This window comes from Schistosoma mansoni, chromosome W, assembly GCF_000237925.1.
Source record: "Schistosoma mansoni strain Puerto Rico chromosome W, complete genome".
Taxonomy (NCBI): Eukaryota; Metazoa; Platyhelminthes; class Trematoda; order Strigeidida; family Schistosomatidae; genus Schistosoma; species Schistosoma mansoni.
In genome coordinates this window covers 13,728,015-13,740,892 of record NC_031502.1, presented here as the reverse complement: position 1 = coordinate 13,740,892, position 12,878 = coordinate 13,728,015, and the positions used below count along the sequence as shown (strand labels likewise).

The 12,878-nt window shown below is 35.1% G+C and overlaps 1 protein-coding gene across 1 annotated transcript; it reads left to right on the top strand.

Annotated features, from left to right (window-relative positions):
• Window positions 1-1,684: 1,684 nt before the first annotated feature.
• Smp_045070 (hypothetical protein) lies at window positions 1,685-7,950 on the top strand. The gene is made up of 8 exons (XM_018788633.1): window positions 1,685-1,761; window positions 1,795-1,887; window positions 1,924-2,111; window positions 2,143-2,368; window positions 3,721-4,050; window positions 4,664-4,978; window positions 6,299-6,650; window positions 7,643-7,950. The coding sequence occupies exons 1-8, from the start codon at window positions 1,687-1,689 to the stop codon at window positions 7,900-7,902; spliced, it is 1,839 nt and encodes a 612-aa protein (XP_018654156.1). The 5' UTR covers window positions 1,685-1,686; the 3' UTR covers window positions 7,903-7,950.
• Window positions 7,951-12,878: the final 4,928 nt, after the last annotated feature.

The window sequence follows — 12,878 nt, the reverse complement described above, 5'->3', positions numbered from 1 at the left end:
GACAATGACGGGCACCGGCCCCGAAGGCACAGTGGAACCAGCACCAACTAGGACTCGCTTCCGAAGCCGCCTTCTGGCGTGGCTTGGAAGATGCCCGCTTGGGGCGAGTCGTTACGGGTTTACGGGATCTTGACCTGGGTCGGGGGACGTAGGGGGCTGGCACTTTTGAACGGCCTCGAAAACTGAGACGGGTGTGGATACATTTATCTCTATCCCCATGAGCCGTAGGTCGCCTAGCATCGAGATCAATGTTTGAACGGGAAGTACAAGCAACCACATAGTCGTCTTAACTCGTGCTAGAATCTTGTCTGCTATGAGGGCCACCTTGTTGAGTGGGGTTTCCTCGAGCAGAGCCGTAAGAGTTGGTTGAATATTCGCTGGTAAGGCTTCGAGCCACAGCTCTTTGACTATCTCGGAGTCAGCTGTTGTGTTTCCTGCAAGAGATTGCAGGCGCGTGAGGTGGTGGCTCGGCTTAGCATCACCCATAGGGTGACGTGCTAATAGAGTCTTCAATCGTTCCTCTCTTGATGGGAGGAAATGTCGAAGGATTGCATCCTTGGGACGGTCGTAAACGTTCGGAATGTTCGGATTGAGGACAACCTCACGAACAGCGGTTAAATGATCCCCGGGCAATGACTCCAGAGCGTAGGCGTACTTCTGCCTTTGATTGATTATGCGGCGGATCTCGAATTGAGATTCCAGTGCCGCGAACCAGACTTCTGGATCATGAGGGATAAATGGAACCGGTCGAAAACTAATAGCCTGTACCTCGGAGTCTATTATATTTATACTATTCTTATCGTTATCCACCATATTAAGTTGCCAAAATATTATATATTGAAAATATCAATACGAATATGTGCAACAGAAGTGGATAGATAAACAGACTCACCGAATTGATCTGGGTTGGAAAATTGGCCAAGTTTGAATTGTGCTCGATGAATTGGGTTACCAGTTGTGGTTCACCAGATGTAGTGGGTGTCGAGTCGAGGACGGACTATGATCGCCACTACTATTCGATTACGCGCCCGAAAACGACTTGGTTCCTTCGATAACTCGTAAATCAGAAGGCTTTATTAATCCAGATCAAGTATATTTATTGGCGATCTCGTGGTATCGAAATAATACCGAGACGTGCCAAAGGGTACAGGCGAAATGTGCAGTGCGTGAGAAAGTTCGAACCAAACAAGGCGGATGGCGAAACAAGAAGTGAGTCTGATACAGTTAAACAAATACAGTAAAACAATCTCTGGTACAATTGGTTACAATAATAATAATTGTTTCTGTTATTCCAATCGTGTTCTTATCGAGACTGGCCGGTCACTACAGTCATTTGAACAATTTGAACTTGGTCACCAACCTGTATTCCTAAGTATGTTTCTAATCAAGAAATGTACAGATTCAAATATTCTCTGAAAACCATTTCATTTGATTCCAGGTGGCTTATTTACTTAATTTCTGTATATATGTTTGTAGCTATCGGTTTTTTCACCTGTTTTGTTAAAAAATTGCCAAAGCACTTTTTACTGAAAATTTTATATTGTTCCAGAAACAAAATATTGAGTAAAGCCATTAATATTAATAAATATGGGAGTCTATTGAGGTAAAACGTTTATTTCTCCCACAAATATTTGAACTATTTGAACCGCAGTATCTAATTAATGCGTTACTCCTAGGCGAATCATGATGCCCTCAACTCATAGTATATTAGCTCCGTATGTACAGAAAAAGGAAGCTATAAATGTTTGGGACAGTTATAAAGTTAGTTTGAGAACGTGATGAATCAACTTGTAGAATGGAAAGCCGTTACAACTTGTGCATCGCGTTAAATCGGTTGCAATTTCCGTAATACCTCCTTACAAGTATGGTCTTCCAGATGGATATAATGTACGTGACTTTTGATTTTCTTGTAGAGTGTTCTAGGTGAATCTTTACAAATGTGCTAGTGACAAGCGTTTCCGTAAATTGAGCGGATTTTCAGCTCGAGTAGTTTGTTGTAATCTTAGAAATGATGGGAAACTTGTTATTGTGGGTGAAGAAGGCGGAACTCTGCGTATCTGCACTACGGACAAAAACAAGTTTCATCTTCGGAAGATGAAAGCACACCAGGGGTATGCCTGACCATTTTTTGTAACTTCGTAGTTCGATTTCAACGGCTTCATTTTTTTATGACGGGTTACGCGCAGCTAGTCTTGGATCAGATGCAAATGTTCGAATTTGGGACGTCACACTGGGTTCTCCATTAGGACGTTATGCGGTTTGCAATGGAAGCGAAGTTGCTCGTGGTATGGTAACAGGGAGAGTCGACAATAATCTCTTATGCATTGGTGACCTTAATGGAAATGTTGCCATTTACGATATGCGCGAGGTAAGGCTCTTATATGCAGTTAAATCTTGTTGTTCAGTCACTAAAACTTCGGAAAATTCCCAGTTTTCGTGACATCGTTATCTTGTTCAAAGTAGAGTTGATATTCGTTTAGATCAATCCACGGAAATGAGGTTTCTGTGCATAATAGAGTATTATCTTTTCAAGACCATAATAGGACATAAAAAGCACTCAAGCAGCTTGTAAAAAATTCCCTGAAATCTAGGTTGTTAAATATTTAAACATTGAAATTGAGAAAATAAAGTTCGTTTATAGTAATTTAGAGATTAGACTGTCACATTTGTGTGGATACGGATAATAGATCCATATATTTAATATGAGCGATAACAACTGCACCCTGTAGGTACTCCTAAGATTAAACTTCAGTCATAGTGAAGTTAGAAAAATAAGTGAATTCATCCTTTTGTGCCTAGATTGGTTTTAAACTCATTTTATTGGAGATAGAGATATTTTATTGTTCTCATTTTCTAAAAGCTATGGATGAAGTCATGGATAGACTTAAACAAGCTGAATCGTTTTATTTTAGGTTTAATTTTATTGAAATGTTCTTGTTAAGACATAACACATAAGTGCTTTATATTCTGGTGAGTTACGTATCAGCTTGAAAAATAGCCTTATTCGATATTGATCTCGTTGATTTATTTTGTGTGAACTCGCTACTAATAACAGAGCTACACAGATGCACCAATTACTTTGTTACTTCCAACGATTTAGTATGCAGGGTGAGCATGAGATGCAATTAATTTTAAGATAATTCTCACGTCGGTAATATAAGCGGTGCGATATACGTATAGATACTAGTCCCCAATCAGTGAGTTATAAAATAGTGAAATACGCTCGTATTTCTACTACCGACGCGTATATAGCTATTACATCTACAAGGATTTATCCAAAACTCTATGAAATGCTGCCAAAACGATTAAATGAAAAAGTCGAAGTAAACCTGTGTTAATTTTAGCCGTTGGTTTCAAAAGTACCAAAAATATACTTGTGATAGGCTTTTGAATTTTTAAGGTTTTTAGGAACAACCACTATCATTGGATAAGAACAAGTCCCATCAAAAAGCACCGCTCTAATACTAGTAGTGATAATACAGGGTTGATAGAAAATAAGTCAAGAATTTCGGTGGAAAACAATCTTGAGTTTTCTATTTCTCCATAGAACCGGCTATGTTATTCGAAGTTCACACTTTGTTTTTACTTTTTTCGTTAAAGTAACGGGAACTTTGCACTGGGCTTCGCATTTAAATAGGAATCATAATAATTTAACTCTACTAGACAGTGTATATGAACTTGAGTTGTTTTTACAATTTACTGTTTTAATTCCACTTAAAGCCAAAGCCTGTTCAAAGAATCAAATTTCCGTCTGCCGTCTCTGCTCTTGCTCTTAACAAGACAGATAAAATTCTGGCTGTTGCTGCTGGTTCAGTTGTACAGTCCTGGGACTTCTCTGCTCAGAAATTTCATGACTATGGAACAAGTCAAGACTTACATCTTCATTACAAAGTTATTACTGGTTTATTCATTGAGCAACATCCCATTACAGATGAAGAAGTTCTTTTGTCTGTTTCGCTAGACAAGCTCGTAAAGTTCACCAGTTTGCTGGATGGTAAAGAATTGTATCAGCTCCAATGTTCATCGCCATTGACTGCTATAGGTGTCACGGTAGTTTACTTTTTTGCTAATTGTGATTTTGTACCGTTCTACTTCTGTTCTGTTCCATCCATTATCATTGAAGTAGGAGGATTAACAATAGTGTTTTAATTTACGCATTTGATGATCTGAAAATCGATCTGTATCAACATAGCCAACAAAATGTCTTAAGAAGTATTTCTTCCTATGCCTAAACTAAAGGTTTTTTCCCATACGTTATGATATTCGGGTTCGTTCTTAAAGATATAAATCATTGGACTCACCCGGATCTTTTATACCAGCTCTACTAGGTTTTTGTTTAGTGATATTATGAGTTATCTAAATTTTGCTGGTAAAATAGTGTAACTCTACCGATGAACTGCATTTCTAATCATATCTATTTCATCAGAGAATTTCGCCTTTTCAATTTCTGTGGATGAAATACACAATATAACGTCTTTACTTGATTTTATATATCAGTTACTCATTTTTGAGTCCTTTTCTGTATAATTTACATTTATACTATCTGACAATAACCTGCTTAGTACTCTTTACTCAGTATTTTCCCGAATAAAGCTTCATCACTTAAAATTTTGTACTAGGTCGGATAACTCATTTTTCTGTTCCTGTTATTTTAATATCGTAGCCAAAGTGTGGAAGTCTTATAATAGGAGGAGAACATGGCTTCGTTAAAATCAAACACTACGACCCGAAAATAGACACATTTGTCTCGGCTTCATCTGAGGGGCAAAACAAAGCATCTTCTAGTGACACAGAGGATCCGTGTATGAGTATATTGTCTCAGTTTTCAAAGCCAAATAAAGGCGATCGCTTTATGTCAATGAAAATGAACGAATGGCTAGAAGTACCATTAACTGGTTCTCGCCGTGCTCCCACGGACTGGTTTTCACCTGAAAAATCTAAAACAACTGCAAGGCCACATGTCCCTTTAATTCATCAAGTAAGCTATTGATACCATTGTTTCATTTGAATTTTCTTAAACAATTTCCAAAGATTTCAGTTCCAAGTCTTAAATCGTGTTAGCGCTATATTTCTCGTTCAAAGTAGCAATAAGATCTTCCTTGCCTGTTTTTAGAAATCTGTTATCTTTAAAATCCATTGATTATTATAAGTCGCATTTGACATATTGTCGAGAATATGACCGAGTTACTAGATAAGTTAGTATATTTAGTTATGAATACAGACATTAAGTAAATAGAAGAGTCAAAGTAGTAAAAATTAAAGTAAAAAATCAAACGAATCTTTAGGAAAAATTTCTGTCGGGGATTTTGTCGTTGATAATTCTTGTATGACAAGTGTCTTCAAAGGAGATATTCTTAATAAATAGTATATATCGTTTGTATGAATGGCGAGAGAGACCGCGAAGTAATTCTTCGTCAGTAGTGATCATATTAGTATGTGAACCTGGATACTAACTCGAAGTCTAAACAGAAGCAGGTTGTTTTCTCAGTGGGCTACCCCTTTTGTCTTTGATCTAGAAATCTGATCCACATAGCATTGGAGCAAAGTTAGATGTTCATGCGCCATTTTTTCTCGCGGAATCTTCTATTGTAAAGTTAACTGGACTGTATCTTCTATTATATATTTTCCTTGTTTACTGCATTTATTTATTTATCTTCCTCTTTCAAGTATACTTCCTCTCTCTCTCTCTTTTTATCTTTACAATGTTATTTCTTCATTCTATGTAGTGCATTCTATTTTTTTAGTTACTGGTTGTACCAGATTTTGTGTGCCTAAGTAAATAAAAATGAGACAAATCGCTTACATTGTCCTGCAGTATTTACCATAAAATGCAAGTTGTTTATATCCATAACTCGTATTTCCTTTTATTAACATTTGATTTTGATACGTCTTGTAAGTTGAACGCTATATTCAGATCCTAAGCTAGTTCCGTAACCTCAGACTAGAACTATTCACCGACTTGAACACCAGAGAGAAGACTGGAATATGAGAGAAACACTTTACTGCAAGGTTCAAACTTGTTACAGAAAATCATAGGTATTTATAGATGTTAGCGTATGTTAAATCAACATCCTATTTCAGCCAATCCATTAACGACATATGATACCGACCAATAGTATCACGCCACGTTGGAACTCTAGAATGTTCAATCGTGCTCTGATTGGCTGGGGCTCTTTATGGGCCTCTGGAGGCTCTGTTGGAGTTCTCCGGAAGCCGACTCAGATTTACAAATAGCCTTTGAACTTTTAAAGACTAATTCTAATAACTTGAATTCCTTTTATATTTACAATAATATCAGAGAACGGAAATATCACGCAGTGGTCAGTCGTTCTACTCTCAAACCCTGACAAATACATATAATCGAGTTGATATTCTACTTAGACGTTTTAGTCACTCTCGTGCGTTAACGTTAGCTTTAACCTATCGATCATGGACGCGTCATTTTAAAAGAAAAATCATTCCTACTCCTCAATATTGTTTAAACTTAGCACTTGCTGTTATACGAGAATTAATAAGAAGAGATACGTTAGTTGCCGCGATTGCGGGTAGAGATAATCGTCAGTTAGAATACATTTTTGGATTTATTTACAACAATATTTGGCGTAAAGATTCATCTGCAGTCTGCTTAGAACTATATCACTGTATATTAAGTAAGTTCTCATTTTAAGACAGTTCTTTTTAATAGTTTATATTATCATTAGTTTTATAACTTATATTGATTGTTTAAGAGATTGTAAACTAAAACTTACTGTGTAATACAGAACAAATAAGATTGAATTTTCGATAACTTTATTACTTAAATTCTTTGATCTTAGCAACATATTAAACTGAACAAGAAGCTTTTGAGCTTCATTAACTTCTCAATACCATACTATTTATTGTTTTCCATCAGATATTTAGCAAATCTCTTAGAAAATAAGCTTACTTGAATGGATTGCATTCTCTACTTCGGAAATTTTGTGAATCGTAATTATTAACTCCACTTTCAAAAAGTGATCTGAAGACTTATTGTAAAACAGCCAAGCTGTAGTTGTTGGTGAATATATCTGCATCCGTATTTATCTACTCTGATAGTTGCAACGTGTGCTTGTCAAAGTCGGCAGTAAAAAGTGTCGTTAAAATGTAAATGAAGTGAAAGAGAATGATACATTATGGAAGGTACAGTCCAGTTAAAAATAATCCTTTTATCTAGGGGAGATCTCACTTTAACAAACTATAGCAATATGTAGTTAAAAGCCATAGTTATTGTTTATTCACGTATATTAGTTCAAAAGATCGAATTCTGAAGTTGCTAACTGCGAATATGTATGTTAATTCTGATTCCGTTTGTCACCGAGTCGGTGATTTAGTTTTATAGACTTATGTGGATTTTTATTTGCTAGTTATTGACAATAGCTAAAGAGGCTATCAAAATTTTAATATTGATCAGCCGTTAATGATCAATATTACTGAAATAATTATCATTCTTAACAAATTAATATTTGTGGTCACCACTCGGATAATTCATTACTTACCTTCAAACACCTTAGTAAGGTAACTAGCGTGGACCATATAAGTTTCAAATTGTAGCTAACGCTATTGTACACGCTTTAGAACTTCAAGCCTTACATTTTAAATTCTCATTGCATTTTTTTTTCGACAGACACATATACTGCTGAGGAACTGGTGAAAATTCGTGGATTTGCGAAAGTTACTAGACTGCTCGAACTCACATCTTCAAACTTCTATACTCTAGGCAGAATCGTAGACACAATTGTATATCAGTCCCACAATTTACCGTATTCAAAAAATGAACAAGCCGTAGAAAGAATGTATAATTATCCCTCATCTAATTCAGAAAATTCACCAGAATGCAAAGAAACATCTGTAACTAATAAGCGTAGAAAACTTGATGTTACTTAGTTATTTGTAATCCTGTATAGTGAAAATAAATCTCCTTTCTGACATTCATGTTTGTGGTTACCAGTCGGGCTTTCAGGTAATACAGCTTTGTTATTGTCTGCAAACGAGAGCTTCTGTTGGAACAATAAAAGATTCCCACAAAATTCAACTGCAACCACTCAAAAAAATTCCAATTAACATTTCAGTACTTTTAAAGCACTTGGGTAAATAGGATCTAACACTTCAAAATCTATACCCTTAGTGGTTGATTCTTCAAAACACCGGGATTTCCCATAAATACCGGTCCTTTTCACAATATGTCATCTTCAGTCTGAATTACACTAAAGTTTCTGAATTCCTTTTATCCTCTCCGTTGCTTAAAGTTATTTCCTTTTAGTTTACTGATGTCAAGCATGGCAACTTGAAACTAAGCAAGTTCGTACCAGATACTACTTTAACTGCTGTCAACAGTTTAGGATGGTGCTATGTTTGAAGCGATTACGAGTTCACCTAATCTGAGAACGGAACGAAGACTGTGACACGATGAACAACAAGCTAGCTATTCCGGTACGTCCCAACCCCGCTGACTAGAGAGAGAAGTCCAAGTTCAGAAGGGGGAAATATGTTCCACAAGCAGCCAGGAAACAAAGAACAAGAAGCACAACTTAAGCGTATATATACAGCATAAAAATCTCATTGGGAAGCGTTACAAAATACCATACTAAAAGATACAACGAACCGATAGCGTTTAAGATCTTCCCAAGTGGGAAATACGACATAAAGATGAAAATTGGTGCTTTCGGCGCGAAAACAAGGAATTCAAATTTTTAAAATGGAATTATAAAAATAAGACATTTATCAAATGAGTTCTGGGGATCTAACATCCCCAACAGATGGTTATAACCATTATGGGTAGTTTGTTTTGGTGCATCGGGTTTTTGAATCTCACATAAGAGTATATTTTCGTTTACCTATACTTCAAAATGTCATAAATGTTTCAAACAATGTAACTCGATTCCTAAAAAACTATATCTAGTTGGCGATCTTTCATGAAACTTTCAACATTAAACTCACAAACTAGCGTGGATTAATAATCAACTAGTGTGTTTCTGTGTCGTTAATGGCGACCACACTAAAATCCATTTCCATTATTTGACGATAATCATATCCGCAATAATGTTCTCTTTTAGTGTATTTTCAATGTTTAACATAAATCCCTAATGGAGATTTCATTGTCGCTAGAAATGTTCCTATAACTCTCGATGTATTTCCTACCAATTGTAACATTTGGGTACCGAGCTTCGAGGTAGATATAATAATACTTTTATTGGTCATTTAACGTCAAAAAGTCGAATATAGCAACAGTTAATAGCTCTAACTTTGGTCTAGCCATATAACGGTGGGCTTTGTTTGCTACGAATCTGTCAGCTATAAAATTATATCCAAAATATATCAACCAATCGGCTGTATATATACTTGACATTTTTGTGATGCAAAGCACATGCTCTGCCTATAAACGCTGAACCTGACTAATTAAATACGATTTAAGTAGTTTGTACGGCATCGTATAAAATTCATGTAACTGGTCGTTTCTTGAAAGTCTTCAACTAACAGGTTTGCGCACCCTTCATGATTATCTCCAAAATATTGTAGATGGAGAAATCTGAAGACATTTTTTTTAGCTGTACTGATGGTTTAAAGTAGTGTAGACATGTAATTTCGTGATATTTCACTAAAATACTTTGCACATTGAACTTTCAATATACTGTCAATGAAATTCTCTCTAACACAATTCCATAGCATAATTTCGTACAACCAATGGAAGGTAGGTGAGATAGCAATAAAAAAACTACTGCTTGTCTAAAATGTGCCTAACATTTCCTGTTAAGAGTGAATTATTATTATTATTAATGGCTTTATATATATGACCGACACACTGATAACATAGGAAAAATTCAGTTTGCTCTTGTTGGATCAGTTTATTGTACGCCTTGCAATTTGTGTGAGACGAGGTAGCGAGTATTTAGGGGAAGATTTGATATAGTTTTTTGTACAGGATTTTCAAATATATAGTGCGACCCACTGTACAAAGATACGGTTTAGTGTCTTTATGCTGTAGTAGGTCTCATGGTTTTCATTACACAGATCACATAATTACTTTGCAATATCCTCAGTGCACTGAGAATGACTAATGGATGTTAGGCGTATATAAGAAACCCACAAACACATTAGAACTACAGCTGGATTTACTTACTGCCTTCACAACTTATTGTAAGTACAATATAAATGCTCATCTATTCCTTACAGCGAGTTAACAACCAGTTTCCAATTCAATTTCGATTGATACCTAGTTGTGATAGCAGATGAAGCTCTGTCACTTAAGTCACTTCACTTGAGACTACAGTATCGTTAATACCCTACATGATCATGCAATGTTTGATGAAATAAATTTTTTTGATGTCGACTTGCAATTGTCATTTAATAAATCGCAAACAGGGATTCGAACTAAAACAAGCCCAGATTTCTTGAAGAGCTTACACACAATTGGCCTTTCCTAGCTAGCCACAACGCGATTTTCTCAATCAAAAAAACACTCAAAGATACAGAAGTCTACTCAATTGAGAAAAGACGAGCAGATATAAATACATTTAGCAATGGGGGATAGATTGTAGTTATTTGTCAATAGACTTACTTCTTATGGCGTATGGGCTTTGTGGGAATTGTCAACATTTTATAGATTAAATCATGAGCTGATCTTAGTTAAAGCACCACTGAAAACCAGGAAGCATTAAACGGCTATTTTGTCCTAATGTAGGATACCTTGATAGTGTGCATACACAATTGCGCACCCGGATATCGGACCTAGGACTTTCGATCCCGAACGTGAACACATGACCCCTTGACCAGTAAAATAAAATCTGGCGGTATATATATGTCTAACTCGGGTCGATTCACATAATTGTACGACCGTCTTCATAATGCCTGTAGTGGATAACTGTGTCTTGTTCAATATAGTTGAACTACATCAGTCCACAGCTTCTGACTACAACGACAAGAATCTCATCTTGAAGCTACTCATTAGTGAGCACAAGATATATTTGTTTGCGCATTGATTAGTAATAAAATTTTGGATAAACTATAACTCAATTGAACTTGTAATTGATTGTTCAGTAAGTTTTATGAGACCAATTTACTAATGACCTAAGATTAATAATGTCACTTATGCAGTGCGTTTACAAAATAAAAAGAAACAATATCATAATAATACGTGTAGATTCTACATCAATATTACAATAACTTATTTACGATAGTATTAAATGCTTATATTTATGAAATGTCCAAAAATACATAGATTTGATCTGTTTACTACCTATGCTGTCTTTGGGTTCTCAAACAACAGTCAGAATGGCACAAAGCAAGTTCAGCCAGTTGTGAGAAAGTAGAAGTAGAATAATGGTCCTGCGAAACACTGATGAGGTTTGTTTAGTAAGGACAAGAGAGCAGCTAATAAGTACGCGATTTTGAGCGGAAAATCAACCTGAGAAATGTATTGGTATCAAATACTTAACTTTAAAGTCACTGGCGATTGCGTTCAAAGTATGTGGAATTTGGAAAAAAAAGAAACCTGTATTAATCTTGTTTACAATTCGAGTTTCAAAGAGTCTCTACATAAACAGGAACTACAGAATCTTATGTTTGGTTCCTTCCTTAATAACTTCGAAATTAATACATATTAATTTATGACTACATTTACTCCAAGTGTAACAGCAAATATGGATCATCAGTTTAAAAACATCTCACGACTATACATTGTTTGGGGTTTCATGGGACTAAGTATAAATAATATCTATGTTAGTATACAAATTCATCAAGTTATCAAGAGCAATTAAATTATTTAGAACTGAGCTAAATATCTCATTTTCTTTAGTGCATAAGCGAGCTAGTCTATGAGAACAAGCCATATGTACGACTACAAGGAATTTAACTGGTCGATTGACACTGGAAATTATTTAGAGTCTAGTAGATGTAGAGGTGATCTCTCAGAAAGTGTAATAATCAGTCTTCTATTATATATTACCGAACTTATAGTTCACAAATAATATCCAGAATTTAGCAACCTAATACTATTTCATCGGCAAATTTCATAATTTCTTGTAGATGGTATTCATTGCGGACTAAAATCGTTTGGGATAGTGATATTATTTTACATAAGAATGTTATTTAAATTCATTTAGTATTGTTTGTTTGAATCTTCCCATCGATGTGTTAGGACTGCAACTGGTCAGTCTCTAATTGGCATACTGTGTGTATTGCCTCGATATAGCCTTAATTCACAAGCATGGTAAGCAAAGATGGATAGTGGGCTAGCAGTGGAATCCAGGACGAAACGCGCGTCCTCGATTCCACTGCTAGCCACTATCTATCTTTAAGAATGTTATTGTATTTAATCAAAATTTATTTAGATCTAAATTTTATTTATAATAATTCAGTAATTAATATTTTTTTTATGTTCATAAAATGAGAAATATTCTGTATGGATGATTGTACAACTCGTGAATAACATCTTTAAAGGAAAGTAATACTTGACTAAATTCTTTATGGTTTACTAAATAAAAAAACAAACAAACTAGAAAGAACATTAATATAATCAATTCACTTTAATAGTTTTATTTAAACAAGAAGTCTTAACAAAATAAGATATTTAAAACAAACAAACAAAAACAAAATAAAAAAGGTTTTGCATTTTCATACACACCTATATAACATAAACATTAATATGGTTTATTAAAGAATTCATTACAAAACTACTTTTTGTTCATAGGTCAGTGATATAAAAACAAAAAAAGTACATTAATTTCTATGACCTAATGAATTTATCAGGTGATTTTGAATAGACAACTATTTTTTGTAAAACTAAAGGAAGTAATATAATTCATTAGTTTTGATAAAAAAAAACTTAAATTAACTTGGCAAGAAAATCAGAGAACATTGTTTTA